The sequence below is a fragment of the Sapajus apella genome, unplaced genomic scaffold (assembly GCF_009761245.1).
Source record: "Sapajus apella isolate SASKATOON/1434 unplaced genomic scaffold, GSC_monkey_1.0 scaffold125, whole genome shotgun sequence".
NCBI classification, from domain to species: domain Eukaryota; kingdom Metazoa; phylum Chordata; class Mammalia; order Primates; family Cebidae; genus Sapajus; species Sapajus apella.
Genome location: NW_022437065.1, coordinates 3,919,759 through 3,944,176, shown reverse-complemented (window position 1 = coordinate 3,944,176; position 24,418 = coordinate 3,919,759). Strand labels below are relative to the sequence as shown.

General features: G+C 39.3%; 1 protein-coding gene across 6 annotated transcripts in view; it reads right to left on the bottom strand.

Annotated features, from left to right (window-relative positions):
* Positions 1-12,420: 12,420 nt before the first annotated feature.
* USP9X (ubiquitin specific peptidase 9 X-linked) overlaps positions 12,421-24,418 on the bottom strand; it is a 144,614-nt gene continuing 132,616 nt past the window's right edge. For 3 of the 6 annotated variants that reach the window (XM_032261673.1, XM_032261672.1, XM_032261674.1), the window contains exons 39-45: positions 21,796-21,981; positions 20,236-20,456; positions 20,065-20,153; positions 16,509-16,665; positions 16,091-16,351; positions 15,382-15,477; positions 12,421-13,837 (exon numbers count right to left, since the gene is read on the bottom strand). In XM_032261673.1, the coding sequence (XP_032117564.1) occupies positions 13,700-13,837; positions 15,382-15,477; positions 16,091-16,351; positions 16,509-16,665; positions 20,065-20,153; positions 20,236-20,456; positions 21,796-21,981 (1,148 nt within the window). In that variant the 3' untranslated portion in view covers positions 12,421-13,699. Of the gene's footprint in view, positions 13,838-15,381; positions 15,478-16,090; positions 16,352-16,508; positions 16,666-20,064; positions 20,154-20,235; positions 20,457-21,795; positions 21,982-22,590; positions 23,291-24,418 lie in introns of those variants that run through there. The other 3 variants (XM_032261675.1, XM_032261676.1, XM_032261677.1) reach the window with 3 other exon arrangements.

Sequence of the window (24,418 nt, the reverse complement as noted above, 5' to 3'; positions counted from 1 at the left end):
ATTCCTTTGACAATGTAGGGACTAGGATCCTTGTGCAGTTTTAAAGCTAAACCTCTAAGCTTTAACAGCTTAGATTATAATAACATCTGTAAATGGCATTGCAATATCAATGGAATTTCCTTTTCAGATAATCTGGATCTCTAACTGGACTAGCTGTAGGACAACTGAACTTGACAATAGCATCTTTTTCAGAGTAGGACTGGATATTGCAGAATTTTACCCAAGATTTTGTTAGGATTGTCTTCATTTTAAAGTTAAAGTGTTAACTTTAAATATTTAAGTTTCTTCTATCGTGTCCAATCAAGATTTTTTTTTTTTTTTTTTTTTTGAGAAGGAGTTTTACTCTTGTTGCCCAGGCTGGAGTGCATGGTGCAATCTCAGCTCACTGCAACCTCCCCCGCCCGGGTTCAAGCGATTCTCCTGTCTCAGACTCTTGAGTAGCTGGTATTATAGGCGCGTGCCACCACACCCAGCTAATTTTGTATTTTTAGTAGAAACAGGGTTTCACCATGTTGGTCAGGCTGGTCCTCAGGTGATCCGCGTGCCTCCACCTCCCAATGTGCTGGGATTACAGACTTGAGCCACCGAGCCCAGATCAAGATTGTTTTTTATATTTTGAAGGTAATTAATGAGTTTAAGCCCACCATATGCACACTTACATTTGCACACCACCGCTCATGAAAAATCACTCCTTGGGACTGATGACTCAGTTGCACACTTTAAAGTCTGTCATTTAGCTATTGCTCATTATGACTTTTTTTTTTTTTTTTTTTTTTTGGCCATTACTCTCATCCTCCATCTGATGGGTGAGCAGCAAAGCAAGGAGGTGAAATGAAATTGTCCTCTTTGCTACTTGACAACAGCTTGGTACCAGGTAGCTAACACTAATTGTGATAACCTGCTTTTTGCCAGCTAAAGCGAACTCTCTCTTTCTCAGACTAAAAGCTGCTCAGGCTTTATGTTAGCTTCTTGAGCTGGACAGACTCCATCTTAGCTTCTTCATTTTAGCTATTTTCCCACCATTAAGTATGTAACTATAGTATGTAGCTGGGGCAGGCTGACACTGGCCACCTCCAGGAATGCATTTGCTGATAAGGGGCCGGGTTAAGTGGTACCAGCAGAGCCTGGGACTGCAGGTGCTGTCAAGCACCCAGAGCCCCCATAATCTATAAGTTGGATGTCTTTCATGACAAATTTCCCCCTGGCACCTGGCACTGTTTGATTTCTCATGTACTAGTTTATCTTTTAACTTTTTGCTTACTCTGCTTTTGTGAAAACTTTGCTTCAGCTAGGTTTCCCCTCCCTTTTAAAACTAGGGTATAAAAGACCACCTAACTTTTTCTTAGGGGCCAAGAGAATTTTGGGCGTTAGCCATCTCTCAGTCGCCGGCATAATAAAGGACTCATAATTCAATCTCAGAGTGTGGCACATTCCTTGACTCGCTCCAGTACAACATAATAAATAAAAACCAGGGCCCCAGTGCAGTGGCTCACGCCTGTAATCCCAGCACTTTGGGAAGCCGAGGCAGGTGGATCACCTGAGGTCAGGAGTTAAAGACCAGCCTGGTCAACACGGTGAAACCCTGTCTCTATTAAAAATATCAAAATTAGCTGGGCATGGTGGCACACGCTGTAGTCCCAGCTACTCGGGAGGCTGAGGCAACAGAATCGCTTGAACCTGGGAGGTGGTTGCAGTGAGTTGAGATTGAACCCACTCCAGCCTAGGTGACAGAGCAAGACTCGGTCTCAAATAAATAAATAAATAAAATGTTAAGAACAATTCTGTACATAGGTTAGAACTTCCAAGGTTGAAAGGAGCCCTGCTACCCCGGCTTTTGGGACTGCACTCAGAATGACTGTGCCAATGAGGCTGGCCTCTTGGGCAGGCTCATGAGCAAACTTAGCATAACCATCAGGTATTCCTGGGACACCTGCTATATCCCAGCGTCATACATACATATTACCAGGACACCTTCATGTGTCCAACATTGTCATACATACATTTTAGTAAATAGCCAGCATTGAGAAGATTCCCCCTCCCAATTCAAACTCTCTTATGAATTGCATACAGCCTCTTTGGTATGGAAAAGCTTAGTATAAGAACAGTGTGTGAGACCTGGTGACCTGCAGCACTCTTGTGAACTGTCCCTCTCTTTTCGTCTGGCTCCAGTCCTTTTTTTTTTGAGACAAAGTCTCGGTCTTGTCTCTTGTTGCCCAGGCTGGAGTGCAGTGGCTTGATAACGGCTCACTGCAACCTCCGCCTCCCAGGTTCAAGTTGCAGCCTCTTGAGTAGCTGGAATTACAGGCGCCCATCTCCATGCCTGGCTAATTTTTTATATTTTTAGTAGAGACAGGGTTTCACCATGTTGGCCAGGCTGGTCTCAAACTCCTGACCTCAGGTGATCCGTCTGCTTTGGCGTCCCAAAGTGTTGGGATTACAGGCGTGAGCCACCGTGCCTGGCCTCCAGTCCTTTGTTAAGGGCCACTGCAGCCCTTGCTGCCCTTGACTTTGTACCATGAGGAAAAGGAAAGCAAGTTCAAGTGTACAGCAAAGGATCCAATCATTTTCAATGAAAATTAATTCAAACAAAATACAAAGAAAAGTAAGCAGAGTTGGGTAAGACAATATTCCTTAACTGTGTATATGTTCAAAATCTGAATGCATAAAATATTAAAGAAATGAGTAAATATAAGAAAGCAACTGAAAAGCGAACAGGTAACCATGCAATCCTAAACTTACCAATTTTTCCATTTTCATTCTAAGCTGGGCCGGGCTGGTGGCTCAAGCCTGTAATCTCAGCACTTTGGGAGGCCGAGGCAGGTGGATCACGAGGTCAGGAGTTCGAGACTATCCTGGCCAACATGGTGAAACCCCATCTCTACTGAAAACAGATAAAATTAGCCGGGCATGGTGGCAGGCACCTGTAATCCCAGCTACTTGGGAGGCTGACGCAGGAGAATCACTTGAACTCGGGAAGAGGAGGTTGCAGTGAGCTGAGGCTGCTCTACCGCACTCCAGCCTCGGCAGCAGAGAGACACTCCGTCTCAAAAAAAAAAATTTGAAGCTAACAGATTTTATTAGTTGACTTTTTTGTTTTTCCCCTGAGACACTCTCGCTGTGTCACCCACACTGTAGTGCAGTGGTGCAATCTTGACTCACTGCAATCTCCACTTCCCAGGTTCAAGTGTTTCTCCTGCCTCAGCCTCCAGAGTAGCTGGGACTACGGGCGCCCACCACTACACCCAGCTAATTTATATATTTTTAGTAGACATGGGGTTTCACGATGTTGGCCAGGCTGGTCTCAAACTCCTGACCTCAGGTGATCCACCCACCTTGGCCTCCCAAAGTGCTGGATTACAGGCATGAGCCATAGCATCTCCCCCCTGCTCCTCCCTTTTTTTTTTTTTTTAAACATGAGAGTTGCATCAACTGTCTGTAAAGAAAGCTGACTTTTCTTATAAAAAAAGACACTGAGTATATCCAGAAAACCCCAGCAAGGATATGCCTGACACTAGGATTTCTCCAAACCAAACACAAATACTTTAGACACGATTAATGACTGTGCACCTGGAGTGATGAGCTTTCCAGAGGTCAAGTTGAACTCAATCTCCCATATTAAATCAAGAGAGCAACTGGGAGAGAACACAATTTAAGGCAAAGTGCACTTCACACATGTAGAAGCTGTGCCTCAGTTGTGATGGCCACCCTCACTCCTGTCTTTACATAGTTTCTTCAGTCCCATAACATGTTTGCAGCATTATTATTACTGAGTGATTGGGACAGCAAAATTAACTTTATTTTTTGAGATGGAGTCCCATTCTGTTGCCCAGGCTGGAGTGCAGTGGCGTGATCTTGGCTCACTGCAACCTCTGCCTCCCAGGTTCAAGTGATTCTCTTGCCTCAGCCTCCTGAGTAGCTGGGATTACAGGCGCACACCCCCACGCCCCACTAATTTTTGTATTTTTAGTAGAGGCAGGGTTTCACCATGTTGGCCAGGCTGGTCTTGAACTCCCGACCTCAGGTTATCTGCCCACCTCAGCCTCCCAAAGTGCTGGGATTGCAGGCCTGAGCTACCGCACCGGGTCTGAAATTAACTTCTGATGAAAAGAAAACTGATTGTAACAAAGACAAGAGTTTTTGAAATGCAGATGAGAAAAATTCCTGCCTTGGAGACTTGACAAATGACTACCAGTAGGACAGTCTAAATTCAGCCCATTTGGGAAAGCTATAAAGGAGATGCATTTTTTTAAAAAATTTAATTCCAAGTTATTTTCCTAAGGAGATGCATTTTTAATCAAAGTCACCACGGTGGGGTTTCATAGGAATAAACAAGCTTTTTTTTTTATTTTTTTATTTTTTGTTTTGTGTTTTGAGACGGAGTTTCACTCATGTTACCCAGGCTGGAGTGCAATGGCGCGATCTCGGCTCACCGCAACCTCTGCCTCCTGGGTTCAGGCAATTCTCCTGCCTCAGCCTCCTGAGTAGCTGGGATTACAGGCACGCACCACCATGCCCAGCTAATGTTTTTTGTATTTTTAGTAGAGACGGGGTTTCACCATGTTGACCAGGATGGTCTCGATCTCTTGACCTCGTGATCCACCCGCCTCAGCCTCCCAAAGTGCTGGGATTACAGGCTTGAGCCACCGCGCCCGGCTGCTTTTTATTTTTTTAATGGGGGCTAACATTTGGAGTTGAGACCAGATTTGAGAAGAACTGTACAGACTGCTTTCTTAGAACTAGGCATTGCCCCTCTGGGCTGGAACAGAGACCTCACACGCCCACTTCTTGTTTGGTGCTGTACTGAAGTCACCATTGGGACCTGTGACATCCACATTTTAAAGCTGCTAAAGGATTTGGATGGATTGGTGCTGAGTCGGGGTACAATCTGCTGTCACTTGAAAATATGAGCTGCTATTTTATTTTCTTCCTGGGACCCATGTGTTTTGTACAGCACATTAGCACATTTTCTTCTCAAAGTAGTGGCTACAACACTTGATCTCAGCCACTGGAAATGTGTTAGCGTAAATCTTCAATATACTTATTTTCAAATGAGGTTCAAATCAGAGCTACGAAAAAGTGAAAGGCGTATTTCAGTTTTCAAAGTTGTAATCCCACATGGAATTTGTAACAAAAGCTGCTCCTCAACAGGAGTTCATGCTACATGCATTGCAAAGAACTACTGCGGGTGGTGGGGGGGATTACTGCAATTGATGTATAGCATAATTTAAAATATGGGATATTATTTAAGGCAACTGTATTTTCTTTTAATCTAGACACAAAATGTAACACTATATTTTAGCTTTTGTACATCTGTAAACAAACTCAGAATTTAAAAAAAAACAACAAAAAAAAACTTACTTTTTCCCCCCATTCACTAGTCAAATTTAGAAAGCCAGCTTTTTTGTTCTGTTTTTTTGTTTGTTTGTTTTGACACGGAGTTTTGCTCTTATCGCCCAGGCTGGAGTGTAATGGCGCCATCTTGGCTCATTGCAACCTCTGCCTCCCGAGTTCAAGCAATTTTCCTGCCTCAGCCTCCTGAGTAGCTGGGATTACAGGCACCTGCCACCACGTCCTGCTAATTTTTGTATTTTTAGTAGAGACAGGGTTTCATCATGTTGGCCAGGCTAGTCAACAACTCCTGACCTTAAGTGACTCACTGCCTCGGTGGCGTGAGCCACCATGCCCGGCCTGAAGGCCAAGTTTTAACAACTATTTTCAAACCAACCTAATGTCAAACTTCAGTATTTAGTAGGAGATTCAGGTATGACATTATATATGCTTTCTTCTAGTTCTTAGCCTTGAATCTTTGGTTAATTCTTGACTTTAAATTTGTACAGTTAAACCAGCTTCTCTAAAAGTAATTCCTCTTTTGTGTTTACAGCTTCAAGCTGCTTTTGTGGTGAGTATTGCCCATTGCACTTTGGCATAGTGGAACAGCAGTTAAAAGCCTAAATGTGGATTGCATATTGATAAATTGTCACTCCTCAAAAGCACTTGATAATATAGGTGTCACTCTTGGTTACTTTATCACCCATTTCTAGAGCAAAACACAGAACCAGGGGAGCATCCTGTAGCCATTTCTATTTTACATTTTTTCCAGCCTGCACTCTTGAAGAGTGAATTATTTTCCCTGTAAGAAGAGTATTTGCTAATATCAGCGTAAGAGGCATAGTTTAAAGTGTCTAACGCTGTGCTAAGTGCTAAACAATAACCCAACATCCAGTTTATCTAAGCACTTAACGTTGCTGAGTTAGTAAACCAAGCTTCAGCGGCCATTAGTAAGGCAAACCTGCTACCATTTTAGAGCAAGTCTGAATGTTTGGTTTTTGCTTTTCTGTTAGACAAAAATTCCCATCTTGGGCCGGGCGTGGGGGCTCACACCTGTAATCACAGCACTTTGGGAGGAGGAGGTAGGCAGATCACCTGAGGTCAGGAGTCCAAGATCAGCCTGGCCAACATGGTGAAACCCCATCTCTACTAAAAAAGACAAAAATTAGTCAGACATGGTGGCAGGCACCTGTAATCCCAGTTACTCAGGAGGCTGAGGCAGGAGAATCGCTTAAACCGGGGATGCAGAGGTTGCAGTAAGCTGAGATCACACCACTGCACTCTAGCCTGGGCCACAGAGCGAGACTCTGCCTCAAAAAAAAAAAAAAAAAAAAAAAAAATCCAATCTTGGAACAATAGAAAAGGCTAATTACAGTCTAAAAGCTTGGCTATTTAAAACCAACCTAATAGCTTTAGCTTTCAAGTCTCTTTAGTATATTTATTCTTTGATTAAGTCAGACTTCCTAAAGAAGATACTTTGCGAATCTGCATAAGGCCCATTTTGCTAGAAAAAAGTCATAATAAATGCTTAAGAAAATGTTCTGAAAGTAGATGGCTGGAAGAACTAATTACTAGTACTACTGATTAATATTTTCAGTAAGCTAAGGTACTAACTCACCAAATTTAAGCAGTCCCATCTAGGTTTCTGATTGATTTTAAATACAGCCTGAAAAAGTTGTTTCCTTAATCACCCAGCAGAACACATTAGTTTACATCAAGAAATAAGGGCTGCATCCTAAACATGTAGACACCTGAGGAAAATGGATTCTGAAGGGTTTTCCCTCAACACACCATGTGCCCTAAATGTTGACTCATTTCCTTGACATTCTGCAAATGCTTCCTCTTGCTAACAGCCATTGCGCAGGCAGTAGTTGGTGGGTCAGAAGGGAATGCAATTCTGAACCTCCAAGAAGCAACTCCTTCCTTCTTGTTGGTCCCAGGGGCATGGGAATTAAGACTCAGCCCAAATTATCCTTACTTCTGAACTCCAAAGGTGTACCCAATGTTTTAATGGGTGGGGGAAGAATTAGATGAGAACATGAGAGAGTTAATGGCAGATGATTTAAGAAACACAGCAGCAACACTGTTAAGAATACATTTCTATTCCTCATGCAACTGAATTGCTAAAAAGGACTCCATGGAAAAACCTTTCCAATATCCAAAGTACCCATCTTGGTTTTTAAACACATCTATAGGGTTGAATATAAATAGAAAATTAACACAGGCTGGGCGCAGTGGCTCACGCCTGTAATCCCAACACTTTGGGAGGCCAAGGTGGGTGGATCACCTGAGGTCAGGAGTTCGAGACCAGCCTGACCAACACGGAGAAATCCCGTCCCTACTAAAAATAGAAAATTAGCTGGGCGTGGTGGCACATGCCTGTAATCCCAGCTACTCGGGAGGCTGAGTCAGGAGAATTGCTTGAATCGGCAGGCAGAGGTTGCAGTAAGCTGAGATTGCACCATTGCACTCCAGCCTGAGCAACAAGAGTGAAACTCCGTCTTAAAAAAAAAAAGAAAAAAAGAAAATGAACACAATTCTATTTTGCAAGGTGCCCCCCACTTGGTTACCTCTGGGGAGTTTGGCTAGTGGTGGGAAGGCTACATAAGCCAGTTTCTATACTTTTTTGAGACAGTCTCACTGGGTCGCCCAGGCTGGAGTGCAGTGGCGCTATCTTGGCTCACTGCAACCTCCGCCTCTCGGGTTTTTGTGCCTCAGCCTCCTGAGTAGCTGGTATTACAGGTGCGTGCCATCACATCTGGTTAATTTTCGTATTTTTAGTAGACAGGGTTTCACCATGCTGGCCAGGCTGGTCTCGAACTCCCGACCTCAGGTGATCCGCCTGCCTCAGCCTTCTCAAGTGTGGTGGGATTGCAGGCGTGAGCCACTGCACTCGGCCTCTATACTCATTTTCTAACATAGGAAGTGTTTTGACAGGCAGAGACAAGTCCAGGGCAGCTGAACCATTCTGGCAGAGCAAGAAAGTCCACTTGGTGTCTTAACTATAATGTATATGAAAACTAGAAGCTATGACACAAAACTACCTCAAGAAGATCGCTTACACAGGGCACTTCATAATTTGGCGACTCCTCAAAGGTTCAGTTGCATCAAGCTGTTTCTTCATAAACTTGTAAATTGGCCAGCTTTGTTAACAATTACACAAATAGGATTCCTAAGTTCCACTAATGGAAAAAAAAAAAAAAAAAAAGCAATGTGAGAAAAGCCCATGACAAAAATCTATTTCCAGATGCAAAATGACATTTGTCATGACAAGGATTACTACCAGATGGTATACCCCACATTTTAATATCTGTGAAAGCCAGTGATTTTGCTTGCTGAGGCGCCCTGTAATCAATGGCATCTTGCATTTCTTCAAATGCAGTATATTCTGTCTTGTGTTAATGGATCCGAACAAGACTTGTTTACTCAGATGGCTAAAATGATTCCTATCTTACTCTTGAGTTTTGACTATCTAAATAGAATGACCTTAAAATAATCAACCTTTATTTAAATGGCTCTGAAATTTGTTCTATTTAGGAAATTTTTTTGTAGTTTAAGAAATTTCTTGAGATTTTACATCCCTAAAGTTACTGAAATGTTTTATGTAACCCCAACTTTAGTAAGATATCTAAACTTTCAAGTATACAGATAAAGATGTCAACTTTTTGCCTATCTGTAAGTTATCAGATTACAATGAAGCAATTCAAAATACTGGCAGCTATGTAGATTTTCAGTTAGATGTACTCATGTAGCTAAAAATAGTTGAAATACAGTCTAATCCAACTGGAAGGAGTTTTCCAAATTGCAGAAAAGTTAGTTTTCCATTTTAAAAAAATCAGTGAAATTAAATCCAATGAAAATCTGAGATATGTCTTTTAGCAGTTCTTTAAGTCACCCAACTTTAGGAAAGCACCGCCAGGTTTCTGTGGAAATCTTATTTCCCTGGGACATGACAACAAAGAGCTATTTCTAGACTCTAAAAAACAGCAGATGGAACATGCTAGAGTTAACTGAATTTTCACTTCTGTGGCTCCCCTCAAAAACATGTGGTCTGCTCTATTTCCAATTTAAGAGAACCGTGAAACACATTTGTCGCATCTTAAGTTTTAACTACAAAGTTTGCAATTAGATCACAACTCCTTTCTTTGAGCTTCTTAGGTGTGAATCCACTTTGGATATACACAATGACAGCTAAATTCCTCATAAACATTTCCCTTTAAAAAACTCCCTTCAGCTCTATTACGCCTCGACCTTCTGTTTAGAAATCTTGTATTAATAAATAAAGGGAAAACCGAAATTTAATTTATAAAGTTTTATTTTTGTATATGTGCTAAATCTTAGGAACCGTGAACAATCTTCATGTCAGTCTGTTGGCTTGTAAAAGGCTAAGAAGTGCATGACTTGGGTGGTGAAATTTCCTTTTGGGAATCTGGATCTCAAAATAAATTTTCACACATTTGCAGCTTTAAAATGTGGTGCACCTTGCCCCCACTTCTCTTACACCTATAAATTTGGAGGGAAAGTGCTACATTTCTGCAAACGTAAAAATAATTGTTATAAACACAATCGGCAGCAAATTCTCAATACACTTAGCACTTCTGTAGTGCTTTATCACACTCGAAAACCTTATTTTCAAAAACTAAACACTCACATATGTGTAGGACCAATTCTGGTTGAGTCCTACTATGAAACCAGTACTGTTTTTCTTCTTAGTAACACAAAAACTGGGGTGTGGGGGAGTGTTGTTTTCCTTTATCGGCAGTATGTAGTACCTTCAAACTAGAGACCAAAACTGGGCACTTACAATGAAAAGGCAATTTTCTTATCCAGCTAATAATCCTTAATAAGGCAGGATATATCCACCAAATTAGCCACAAAATTCAGCAAAGTAAAATAGCTCATGGGAGAACATAAGCTGGAAAAATACTAATAAACTGAAAGAACTACTTTGAAGTAGTCATCTGAATATTCACAGACTTGTTTTCATTTACAAATGTAAGTCAAATAAAAAAGGCTCTTCATCTTTCTAACCACTACTAGGATTAAGGATTTAAGTTATCATTCACTAAGTTAATCATGAAAAAAAAAATAGAAAACATTTTCATAATTCTAAATTTGTATACACAATAGCTAAAAGACACAAGGCTGGAAAATTATCACCAGGAGAAAAATCAATGAAAGAAAAAACCCCAAATATGCTATTTCTGCCTCTACAATGCTAAGCATGAACATTCAGTTGGTGGAGGGCTTAGAAACAGCAGCAATATGGTTTTTACTAAGTTGTGCACTGAAATACTTAGATACAATAGGGCAAAAGCCCTTGTTCACACGGTTTTACAACTAAAATATCTTCAGTCTTTATGTTAACACATTCTACTTACTGTCTTCTATAATCATGTCATTTAGAATGCTGGGGGCTACTTCTTTCAAAGGAAGACTGGTGATTCTGCAAACATTTAAAATAGGAAATATATGGCTCAAAAAATCAGTTGAGGGATAACTAAATAATCCTTAGGCACTTTGAAGACTTGAAATTTAAAATGTGCCATTTATGTTCAGAAAGACCTCAAAATCACCATTATGTTGCTCTTATAATAACATGCATCTTTAAATTTCTGGTTATACATTAATGCTTAAGAGTTAAATATAGAAAATAATTTGCACAAACGAAAATAACTCCATTCACTTTCCCTTGCTCCTGGTCACAACACAGACCACTCTTCCTCAAATGGAAACAAAAACGATTCATGAGCCCCTCAGCTGCACAAGGGGGCTTGTAAATTCAAAGTAACCAAAGTTGGGCTCTTCTTCCAAGTAGAAATATTCACAGCCTTTATATGTCAAGTTTTTTCTCATCTAGGAAGTCATTAAAGTTTTTAAGTACATTACATATTTTATTAAGGAGCAGGAAATATATAAATCGCCTCTCAGATGGTGAGATGGTATACTTAACCATAGTAACTCCTCCAAATAGTTACTTCACTCATTGAAGGAGCTTGAAACTGACAAACTTTTAAATTAAAAAACTATCAATTGGAGCCAGGTGTGGTGGATGGTGGCTCATGGCTATAATCTCAGCACTCTGGGAGGGCAAGGCGGTGGATCATCTGAGGTCAGGAGTTCAAGACTAGCCTGGCCAACATGGTGAAACCCCGTTTCTACAAAAAAAAAAAAAAAATTAGCTGGACGTGGTAGTGGGCGCCTGTAATCCCAGCTACTTGGGACGCTGAGGCAGAAGAATCACTTGAACCTGGGAGACGGAGGTTGCAGTGAGCTGAGATCGTGCCATTGCACTCCAGCCTGGGCAACAGAGCGAGACTCCGTCTCCAAAACAAAATCAATTGGAATTGCAAATACTGTTGACTTTCAAACTTAAAAATCTGGTGTCAAAATTTCCTATTACAAGAACACCTAGAAGCACAGGTTGACTATAGAGTACTACAAATAAGATACTCAAAGCTTCATCTTAAATACCTGCCCCTTTTAATCACAAAATAATGCAATGCTCTATCGATTCTGCTTTGTTCAGTTCCAGCTGTAGCCTTGACAAAACATGTCCCTATTAACTGAATTGTAAAAAATACAACCAAGCTTGTGCTCATTAAATATACATATATATAAAAAACATATAAAAAGTACAAGATTATGTTAGGAAACTTTTACAATGTCAACATCCTGATTTCTCAAAATCTTCAGTAAAGGGCCAAAGGTCAAATCTTTCTGTGCACAAAAACTGAATGTGACTTGAAATCCTGAATCGGTGTCATGCCTAGGCAGGCTATGCACAGAATGAATTTTAATATCCAGTCCTCTTTAAAAAAAGGACAAAAAAGTAACCAAAAAAAAAAAAAAAAAGAAAAAAGAAAAAAAAGAAAAAAAAAACACACCACAGGACAAAAAGTTCTTCTTAAATCAAATTCTATTTGTGAATTCAGCAAAATAATTTCTATAAAATAAAACAGCAAAATATTTAAATAGAATACGGTGGGCTGTATCTGTTTGCAGGGTTATTTGGTTTTGAGACAGGTTCCAAAAAATTACACACATTCAAGTTACCAATTCCTTTAAATACAGTATTAACTGAGAAGTTCCTTATTTTTAATCAAATGTTTATTCTGAAATTGTGGTATCTCAATTATATTAACTAACCAGTAGTTTCTTTTTTAATTAGACCCTGCTTTGAACGTTAGACTTTCTGGAATAATGGCAAAGGAGCTAGGACAATTCTTGCTTTCAAGTAAAATTGTGACTGAGCAGAAAATCAGCCAGCTATCTTGGTGCAGAGAGGTACTCCAAGTACCGTGGGGTTCTGATGACTTCCACGTCACTGGGATCCAGCAGAAGGAAAGTTTTAGAAGATTCACCTAATAGTCTACCAAAGAAATAAAACAAGCACACCAAATACAGTCTTCTATTATGCTCCAGCATCTTGGCATAGCAAATTTTTGCATATTTGTTTTAAGTCTTTTAAAATTCCCATTACTGATACTTAAGTGTTCTTTATCCCACCCAGAGATTGAACTGTCAAACATTATATATAAGGAACCTATGTGCAACTGAAAACAGCCTGCTTGTCACATTTCTCCCCTTGTTTTATATTTTAATATTCTAGGTGTAAGAAGTAAAAGCTCTGAGTAATACATCTGTCACTTCTCGGACAACTGCTGTCATTATGGTATCTTTTTCCTCACTGGCTACACTAACTTGGTGTGAAGCCATGCTAAATGTTACAGCATAACTATAGCTTCAAAGTGATTAACCTAGTATCAGAATAAAAAGGCAATGAAAAAAACCTAGGAACAGTGTTACATCACCAATTTTCCACATCAACCAAATAATTTAAAGGGTACCAGCCTTACATTGCTCATAGCAAAACTGACTCCAGTGGCAAAGAATTAACATGAAACTATTGGTGTGGCTGACATGGATGGGCTCTGTTTTGTTGCTGCTTTTTTTTTTTTTTTTTTTTGTAAAGGAGCTGATTCTACTGCCATGAGGCAGGCAACACTGGTTGCAGAGTGCAGTGGGTATAACAAGAAAATTAACTTTTGTAGTTTTTGTAGATCTGTGAGTCTCAACAAGAAAAAAGTTTCTTGCTTAAGAATTAACAGTCAACATTAATATACTATATACACCTTTGCCATTTACACATTAGCATCAGGCCATTTATTACAAAACACTATACACTTTCCACTGCAGGCGGGTTATATATTGACAGCAAATTTCTGCAGATAAGACAGTGAATAAACTCTCCACTCCATGTTGATTAGGAATAGTTTTTCTAGTTTTAAATATTAGCCAGACACAGAAAAAGGTTGGACTGTAAGGCCTGGGTGCACAGTCTTGATGGAACCAGTTAATTATGTGCATTTCATTGATCCTTGGTTTGAGGTGGGGATACTTCTTCACTGCCTTCATAATTTTCTTGTGCTCGTTGGCCAGTTCTCTGAGGGTTGTTCATGTGATGTGCTGCTGGGCCTGTATATGGCTGTCCATGCACATGATTATTCTAGGAAAGGAGAAGAGATCTGCATGTTAAAACTTTTCACATAGTAAAACAACTTCAAAATCAAGGTCCGAAGTCTCTGGAAATATAAACTTTTATTCTTGGGACTTACTCTGTAAATACCCTTGCGCTACTATAGTGCAAAAACAAAACAAAACAAAACAAAACAAAACAAAACAAAACAAAAGGCCTGAAAGAGAAAAACAAAGTGTAAATGCAAACCCCACTGCTCTGAAGAATAGGTCCACAGAAATCTTTGGCCAAAGTGATTTTCAGTGCCAAAAATTATTTAGACTCAAGTCTGGCAAATAAAGGATTAACCCACTGTTGCTCTTGGTAAAAAACTGTCAGAGAATGATCTGTGAGCATCTGTTGAGTCTTCCACATGCTAAATCCAACTGATTAACCATGATATGAGATCTGCAGAAGCAGTAACCCTGAACTCACAATAATGCTGATTAAAAACAGAACAATGTTCAAGATGATAAAGTAACCAGGCATGATTGACATAGAGTTTTCTCAGGGCCAAACTAAGTTAACTTTCCTTGTAGATTTGGTTCCCTGCCTCAGCCTCCTGAGTAGCTGGGACTACAAGCATGTGCCACCACGCCCGACTAATATATTTTTACTAGAGACAGGATTTCACCATGTTGGCCAAACTGGTCTCGAATTCCTGATCTTGTGATCCACCTGCCTTGGCCTCCCAAAGTGCTAGGATTACAGGCATGAGCCACCATGCCCGGCCAGGCTTTACTTTCTATAGATGAAAATAAATATGCTGAATGTGTACTTCCTAACTATTCAGTTTGCTTATGTTCACATTGAAATGTAACAAAGAATGCCTGAAATGATGTTTCTCAAAGTATGGTTCCTGGACCACCAGCAGCATCACTTGGGAACTTGTTAGAAATGCACATTTTCCAGCCCCCTTCTCCTCTGCTGGAGCAAGCCCCCCAAGGGAGACTCATGCCTGTTCAAGTTTGAGTACCACTGCCTCACAAGAGCTGATTTAGCTGCATTTTGGTTTCAGAAAGAAAAAGTTCTCATTTAGAATGTTTCTTTATCTAATTTCATTTGCTATTTATTTACTTTACAGTTAATCACCTATGGAACCCAAATCCTTTTTTTTTCCAGCTATTTTTAACATCACTGAAACCTGTGGCTAAGTAACCAAGGACTTCTTACTTCATTGCCGTATCTTAATATCTTTAAAATCCAGGTGAAGATTTCGCCTCATAGTAAAGGTCACCATAATCCTCTGCACTAAACACTGATCATTTTATGCTGACATAATTTCTCACACAGTTTTATATTAACTACTAGCACAAGAAGGATACCTTCTTGACAAGGAAAACCCTACAGGGGTTAAGCTGAAACATGTTGCACCATGACCTCCACTCCAAACCATTCTTCTTCTGATCATGCTCCCAAAGCTAGACTAGATAATCCTGTTACTTTGTAGTCACAACAAAAAATTGAGCCATCCTCTAAAATTAAGCATAAAACCTAGTTCTAGGGGATAAAACCACAAACTGACTCCTGTTTACCTGTTGATACTGAGATCCAGGTGAATGGGGGTACAATGGGGCATCTTCAGGTGGAGGCGACTCATGTTCATCTGGGGCATCTTGGTCATCTGGCTCCTAATTTTGAATATTTCAAGATACAGAATTATGTAGGCAAACTCAAGTTTATTTTTAACCTTTTCTATTTGAAATAAATTTTAAAAATCTACAAAACTGACTCATGAGCAACTTTTACTGCAAATAAATAAATTGAAAACAAACAAAAAAACTGATTTGCATTCTCTTAGAAATACTACATCTCAGGTAATTTCACAGAAATTTCTCCAAAAGAAGGCTCCCTCATTTGCTTAAGATGACAAAGAATAAACATTTTTCTTATCTTTTTTTTGAGATGGAGTTTTGCTCTTGTCACCCAGGCTGGAGTGCAATGGCACAATGTTAACTCACTGCAACCTCCGCCTCCTCGGTAGATGAGATTACAGGCGCCCACCACCATGCCCAGCTAAATTTTGTATTTTTAGTAGAGATGGGGTTTTGCCATGTTGGCCAGGCTGCTCTCGAACTCCTGACCTCAGGTGATCCACCCACCTCGGCCTCCCAAAGTGCTGGGATTACAAGCGTGAGCCACCACGTCCAGCCGAATAAACATTTTTCAAAACCCAAAACTTGAACACAATCTTTTAATAATATCATTAAAACATAAACACTGGCCTATAAAATAAAGAATTACTTTGCTCTCTTCCATTTCTATCTGCTGCACACTGGTGGCTTTTTTTACCTCCTCTGGACAGAGTTCACAAGCTTTAGCAAGTGTCATCCTAGCACTATGTGATCTCTCCAAGAAATAACCATTTGATGTCTCATTGCTTTGCACTGGGGGAGACCAATTGTTGTAAGTGTACTGAGGATTGCCAGTATATGGTCTTCTTTCAAGTTCATCTCCAAGCCATTCCACCGCCCAGGTCCACTTTCTTTTAAGATCTCCATTTCCCTGAAAAAGAAAATAAAATCATATATATGAGAGGATTTGGAATACTTCAAAGTTAACTTAAAATGACAACCCCAAGTTCTCATGATTCTCTTCTTTTAAAATAGAATCCTTAATTCTTATTAAGATTTCTACAAAATTATAACAACAAAATCCTCACCTGCAAGATTTGGTAAGCAACGGGACAGTTACTAAATAGAGCTACCATACATTTTATACACTGGTATGCTCTTTTTTGATAGTGATTCTTAGAGCGCTGGATTGTGTCAAACAGCCCATCTCGGTCATCTGGAATTCCTTTCAGTGCATTATGGATTCTGAAAGAGAACCAGGTATCAAAGAAAAACGTCTAAAATCTAATATATACCAAGTGTCTACTATGTGCCACACAATGTCTTTGATTTAGTCATTTAATCTAACACTAGACAGTACGTACTATTATTAAACCTTTTAACAGATGAGAAAATTGGCACAGAGTTATACAGCTTGCTGAGGTCATACAGCTGCGTTCTTACTAACTTATTACCAATCCAAAATAATTCTGCCATGTATGTAATTTAAACACATTGCCTAAAGTGAATTCAGGACACTCAAGAGTAATGCAAATTTTTAAATAGTAACTAAGTTATGACTGCTGTAGTCAAAAGTAATTTGCTATACATCAATACCTTCTATAAAACTGCATCTCTGAAGGCAAGTTAGGATTCAGTGACATAATTTAGAGGTACAGTATTCGAATTCTAATAATGCAAATACATGGCAGGCAAAGCATTTTGACAGGCAATAGTACAATTTGGATGATTTGCCAATAACACAGGATTTTCATTTCAGCTCTTCTCAAACTACAACAGAGTAATGATACCTAGCCAACTAGTTCCTGTCTTTCCCTGAAATAACTAACTTAAAACAAGGTTGTAGGGGCACAAACATGCCTTGTTTCTTTTGTGTTAAAAATATTATGTGCCAGTAAATAAAATGTGGTGTATATATATCTTATAAATTATCCAGATATAATGACATATGTAACATGGATAGACTCTGAAAACATTAAGCTAAATGAAAGAAGACAGACATGCAAATTGCATGATTTCATTTTTATGAAATGTCTACAATAGGCAAATCCATAGACAGCAGATTAGTGGTTGCCGGGGCTGGAAGGAATGGTGAGTGACTGCTTAATTGGGTACGAGTTTCCTTTTGGGGTAATAAAAATGTTCTGGAATCAGATAGTAGTAATGGCAATTTAACATTGTGAATGTACTAAAAGTCACTGAATCGTATACTTTAAAATGGTTGAAATGATGAATTTTATGTTACGTAAATTTTACCTCAATTAGAAAACGTAACCTGGACACTGAGAATTTAAGACTCTAATGTACACTATGGTATTTTACTTAATAGAATGTTTCAATTCAAAAAGATTTTTTTCCTCCATCAACTGCATTCATGATTGATTTCCAAACAGATTACTCAGCAATTCTGCAAAGCTTAATCATTTCAGACAGGTCAACCATGTCCACGCCCTCTTGCTGTTTAATTTGAAACACTACATATAAATTGCTTTTACCTTCTGTTTTTTCAGGTAATAATGAAGTGCTAAATCAGTATTTCTGTCATACCATATTTTCTCTCCATTAGTATCAACTGTTCTCAAATGCCATTTTTATAATACTATCTTCACTTGCCTTATTACCTGATGCCAAGCAGCGCTGGGCACATGGTAGACACTCCATAAATAGTTGAACACTATTCACTGAATGAATTAAAAGCTAATTTATGAGAAAAGTATTTTCACATTTGGGTCAGTGATTCATATAACAATATCTTACTTATCTGATTACACAAAAATGTAATTTCCACATTTACTCTAGCATATATGTCTTAGCCATTAACACTTGCTCTAATCAAACAAGAGCTAAGATGTGATTAACTGGTTTAAAACTGTTAAGTGCTTACAGAATTTTCTTTTTTAAAAAAATAGAGAGAGGCAAGATCTTGCTATGTTGGTCAAGCTGGCCTCGAACTCCTGGCCTCAAACGATTCTCCTGCCTTGGCCTCTCAAAGTGCTTATTACAGGGTGAGCCACTGTTCCCAGAAATACCGCATTTTAAAAAAAGAAAATAGTAAAAGTTAGATTTCATTAAAATCGACTCAGAAGAAAGCTTTCAAATCCTATGCTACTATCTTTTGTGTCTCATGAAAACTGATTTTTGGTTTAATGCTATTTTTACAGTATTTGTTTGTAATCTATTATGGTAAATTTGGAGATGATTTGAAAAATACTAAGTCACAAATTCTGGTATTTGCAATCCCCACTAAAACTCCAGATTATAACTTCTCTTTAAGCATTTTGTTGTTACAGATCTTGTTTTTGAGTTTATTACATTGACAGATGGGAGGCAAACTCCAATACAGACTTTGAATTGTTTCCCCAAATTAACTATTATACTATCTTCCATGTGGGAAGGGAAGTTATAAAACCTAGCACAGCTGTCAACTAATACCATAATTTACCATCAATTATATAACTCTTGGGATTAAAGGTAATATATTCAACTTTTACTACAAAAGAAACAAATAGAAAAATTCTCATGAAAGTCTGAGGGCCAGTTAAGCTGGATAACCTTAGTTCTTAAGGGGAAAAAAGTTAAAATTCTAAAACTTCTCATAAAAACTAATTATAATTGATCCTCTATTCATGAATTCTGTATTTGTGAATTTGCCTACTTCCTAAACTTTATAACTGCAAAATCAATCCTCAAGGTGCTTTCTAGGTCATATGTGGACACATGCAGAGCAGTAAAAATATCAAGTTGTCCAACACAATCATTCCTAGATGAAGTCCAAAAGTGATATTCTATCATGTTTCAGCTTAAACTGTAAACAAGTGTCCTTCTTCGTGCCACATTTTCCACATATTTGTTCTTTTGTTATTTTTATGTTTAAAATGACCCCTAAGTACATAATGTTGAAGTTCTGTCTAATGTTCCTAAGCACAAGGCGGCTGCGATGCGCCTTATGGAGAATGTGTTAAAAAAGCTTGAGTTCAGCCTTAAGTTATAGAGCTGTTGGCTGTGAACTTAATGAGTCAACAATATATATTAAGTGACTTGAAGTAGAAACACACATAAAACAAGGTTATGTATTGAACTGGTTGATAAAAATGTAAACAGAAGCTTATAGAAATCTAATTCTCTATTTTCTCCTAGGAGTAATGGTTCAGTATTTGCTAACTCAGTGTCTGTGGTGACTTTACAGAATATAAATACCATGAAAAATGGAAACTGTACTTAGCTAGGAATTACTTTTAAATATACTATTACACTTCTTGTGACCAATGACTACTTTAAGTTACTTCAAATGACTAGTTCTAGAATAAATGTAATTTAGTCATAAAATAATCCTAGGGCATCATTAATGAAATTCAAATATTTACCAAAAGCCCAAGCTAGCTCTTAATTTAAAAAAACATCCTTCTAAAGAAAAGGCTTATTAAGTATGAAACTTAGGCAATGAGAGAAAAGAATAAAAAAGAAAATAAAATTCTGAGGAAAGGGGGAGAACTTGTTATTTACCCTTGTCCTAGGTTTTAGTTTAAGATAAAACACTCGAACTCCCAATAGAATAAAAAAAAAAAAAAAAAGGTGGTGACTATCAATTTCAGTTATGTCTAACACCTGGGCAAGCCTGTTTCCAGTAACAAAAAGAGTATCCACCTGTGAGTTTGCCAGGAGTCCTCAATCAGTAAGATTTGCAAAAGCAGATCCAAATAGGGCCGCAGTTCATAGGTATAGGAATATGCAACCTAAAAACAAGACATGGTGAATAACTTAATGAAAGGAGTAACAAATCAAATTATAAACATACAAATGTTATTTTCCTTTTACCTGCCAGAGAAGTTCACTGAGGACAGTAGATGAGAACTGAGGATTTTCCCAGCAGCAAAAACGAAGCAATTTGACAGTTTCCTCTGAATTACTGCAGTCTTCAATGATTTTCTTCACATAACTTGTTCTCACAAATAAAATGTCTGCCACATTCTGCTGAATTGGCATTATAGGTTGTGATAAATTAGGATCACCAAAAGGATTGGGAAGAGGAGGATTACCTAGAATATAGATTTGTCATTAATAAAAAACTAATAAGCTTCTCCACAATAATAATACACAACTTTCACGATAGAAAATAGCCTATACTTTTTTTTTTTTTTTTTTTTTTTAAGATGCAGTCTTGCTCTGTCACCCAGGCTGGAGTGCAGTGGTGTGATCTCGGCTCATGGCAAATCTGGCCTCCTGAGTTCAAGCGATTCTCCTGCCTCAGCCTTCCAAATAGCTGGGACTACAGGTGCACACCACAACACGTGATCCACCACACCTGGCCAAATGTTTTATTTTAGAAAAGTAACATTTTAAATCAAGTTTCCCAAGCACAATAAGAAAGTAACATTATGCGTTATAATAATCAGATATACTGAGATGTAAAAATGCAAACTCTAAATATAAAAAAAAAATTTTTTTTGGACACTTGGTCTCACTCTATCACCCAGGCTGGAGTGCAGTGGTGTCACCATAGCTCACTGCAGCCTTGATCTCCTGGGCTGAAGTGATTCTCCCACTTCAGTCTCCTGAGTAGTTGGGACTACAAGTGCATGCCACCACACCCAGCTAACTTTCCTGTTGTTGTTAATCTCGGCTCACTGCAACCTCCGCCCCCCAGGTTCAAGCGATTCTGGTACCTCAGCCTCCCGAGTAGCTGGGATTACAGGCGCCCACTACCATGCCTAGCTAATTTTTGCATTTTTAGTAGAGACAGTGTTTCACCATGTAGACCAGGCTGGTTTCGAACTCCTGATCTTAGGCGATCCGCCCGCCTCGGCCTCCCAAAGTGCTGGGATTACAGGTGTGAGCCACCGCACGTGGCCTAAAAAGTTAATTCTTAAAACTATTTCATAAACATGGTATCAACCTCAGTGACAAGGAGACAGAAAAAAGATTCCCATTAAACGCGTAGAAAAGGTACAGGACTAAAATATTCCAAAGCAGAAATCTTCCTCCAGACTCTCAATACTATATATGCCCAACAACATTTAAAAACTACTGTAAAGAGGGCTAGGCATGGTGGCTCACACCTGTAACCCCAACACTTTGGGAGGCTGAGGCGGGCAGGTCACCTGAGGTGAGGTGTTGGAGGCCAGCCTGACCAACATGGTGAGACCCCGTCTCTATTAAAAATACAAAATTAGCCAGGTGTGGTGGTGGCTGCCTGTAATCTCAGCTACCTGGAAGGCTGAGGTAGGAGGAGAATGGCCTGAACTGGGGAGGCGGAGGCTGCAGTGAGCCGAGATGGAGCCACTGCACTCCAGCTGGGCAACAAGAATGAAACTCTGTCTCAAAAACAAACAAAACAAAACACAAAACCACCATAAAGAATGGAGCATTCAAATTTACCATTGATTGAAGACTGCATTCTTGAAGAAACATTGCAACAGCGGATCAGCTGTGACACTACTGAGTATAATTTGCCTAATTCAGCATACTGATATTTGATTGGAGGACCTGGACCTTCATCTAAAGACACAAGCATAAAGGTAGCAGGTACACTCAATTTCAGAAGCTGTGTCTTCTCTGCCACACCTACAACAAAGGAGTGAGGGCAAGAAGAGAGGGAGATATATATGAGGAAAAAATTAAGATGGCAATGGCTTCATGAATAAAACAAGTAGTTATACAAAATATATTGTCTATAATTTTATGATCAGAAAAGTTTTGATTTTTAATTTCATAACTTTTACTTAGTATTCAGAGAACTGTTTTATTAGAAAAGAAAACCCATTGAGTATAAGTATTAACACTGTTAAACAGTGACAGTGACCACGACTATGACATTTCAATCATACCAGCCCACTATTAAGTTAGATGAACAATTTCTTTCTTCTTTTTGAGATGGAGTCTCCCTCTGTTACCAGGCTAGAGTGCAGTGGTGTGATCTCAGTTCACTGCAACCTCTGCCCCCGAGTACAAGCAATTCTCCTGCCTCAGCCTCCCGAGTAGCTGGGACTATAGGCATGTGACATCACAAGTCCAGCTAATTTTTATATTTTTAGTAGAGATGGGGTTTTGTATTTTTAGTAGAAATGGGGTTTCACCATGTTGGCCAGGATGATCTTAATCTCTTGACCTCATGATCTATCTGCTTCCACCTCCCAAAGTGCTGGGATTACAGGCATGAGCCACCGCGCCCAGCTGGAAGATGAACACTTTCTTTGACCTGGAGAGTCTAAAGGGACTAATCAAGACTGCAACCCTCATTTGTAGGGAGGGTGAAAACAACAAAACAACTATATGAAATGAGAAACAAGAATTCTTTTTAAAGTTGCCTGCCTCTCTTCTTTCCTCCACAGCCAAACTTCTTGAAAAAGATACCTACATTTGGTTGGCCTACTTTCCCATTTTCTATTCCTCAACCTATGCAGATTTGGTTTTGGCCCCTCTTCACTGTCTAAGGAGCAGTTCTCAAACCATAATCACCTCCTCCTCCCTAGATTCCTAATTTTCTTTCTACCTCTTCTTGTTCTTATTTGCGACTCCTCCTGTCTCTTTAAAAACTGATGTTTCTCCAAGTTCCCATGCCAGGCTATCTTTTCACACCGATTTTCCTGGATGATCTAGCCCACTTTCATGGCTTTAAAGTTCTAGATACTTTCATTCAGATGACTCAAAAACATTTCAAGACAAAAATCTTACTTTTCTACTATGTATCTCCATTTGGGTGTCAGATAGGCGCAAACTCAATCTACCCAAACTGAACTCACCCCTTTCTTTCCATACATACATGTTTCTCCTCCTGTGTTTTCCCTTATTAAATGGTACCACTATCCATTCACAGTTGTTCAAGTTAGAATCCTGGGCATAATTCTTCACATCTCTTCCCTGTCCCCTCCTTCTGTGAATATCCAATCACCAAATTAACTGATTCCACTTCTTATAAAAAGCACCACATATATCTATCTGTCCACTTGTATCTTCCTTACTGCCAGTTCCAATAAAGGCCACAATGATCTTATGTCTACAGATCATTTTAACACTCTCTGGGATCTTACTCCATTGCAATCCATTCCACAATGTAGCCACGGTGCTCTTTCTAGATGGCTCATCCAGTGCCTCAGCCTCTCTCACAAGGCCTGTTAGAACCACATGATCAGAAACTCCTGCTCAGCACTCCTGCCATTCCCATCTTATATCAATTCTGGTCAGACTAGACAACTTTCATTCCATCCAATAAGCCACAGCAAGTTTATCCCAAGTCTTTGCATCTGCTGTTCACTCTAGATGAAAAGCTCAACTAACCAATTCCCACACCATATTCCCCACTAAGTCTTCTGTGCTTCCCAAATCCCTTCAGGTACCACACCCCCATGATGCACTTTGCATTTTCCCTATTACAGCCATTAACTTATTTTATGGCAACTACATTTTTATTTGCTTCTACATTGTATTAGGCAGTCTTATTTATTGCCATATTCCCAGAAACATAATAAAAACAGGTCCATAACCTCTTATCTAAAATCCTAAGATGCCCAAAGCTTTTTTTTTTTTTTTTTTTGAGATGCAGTCTTCCTCTGTTGCACAGGTTGAAGTACAGTGGCATGGTCTCAGCTTACTGCAACCTCGGCCTCCCAGGTTCAAGCAATTCTCCTGCTTCAGCCTCCTGAGTACTGAACTACTGGCGCATGCCACCACGGCTGGCTAATTTTTGAATTTTTAGTAGAGACAGGGTTTCACCGTGTTGGCCAGGCTGGTCTCAAACTCCTGACCTCGTGACCCACCCGCCTCAGCCTCCCAAAGTGCTAGGATTACAGGCGTGCGCCAGCGTGCCCAGGCCAACAAAGTTTTTCACTAAGTTGGTGTCAAAATGTGTTTGGCGGGATAACCTAGCCAGAACTGACTAAAGGCTACTTACAGTCTTCATTTCTCCCTTCGCTATAAATATTCACGTCTTACTGTAGAAATATTAATTTGTGTTCAATTGTAAGTTGTTGTCTCAGACCCTACTATAGGGATGTTGATATAT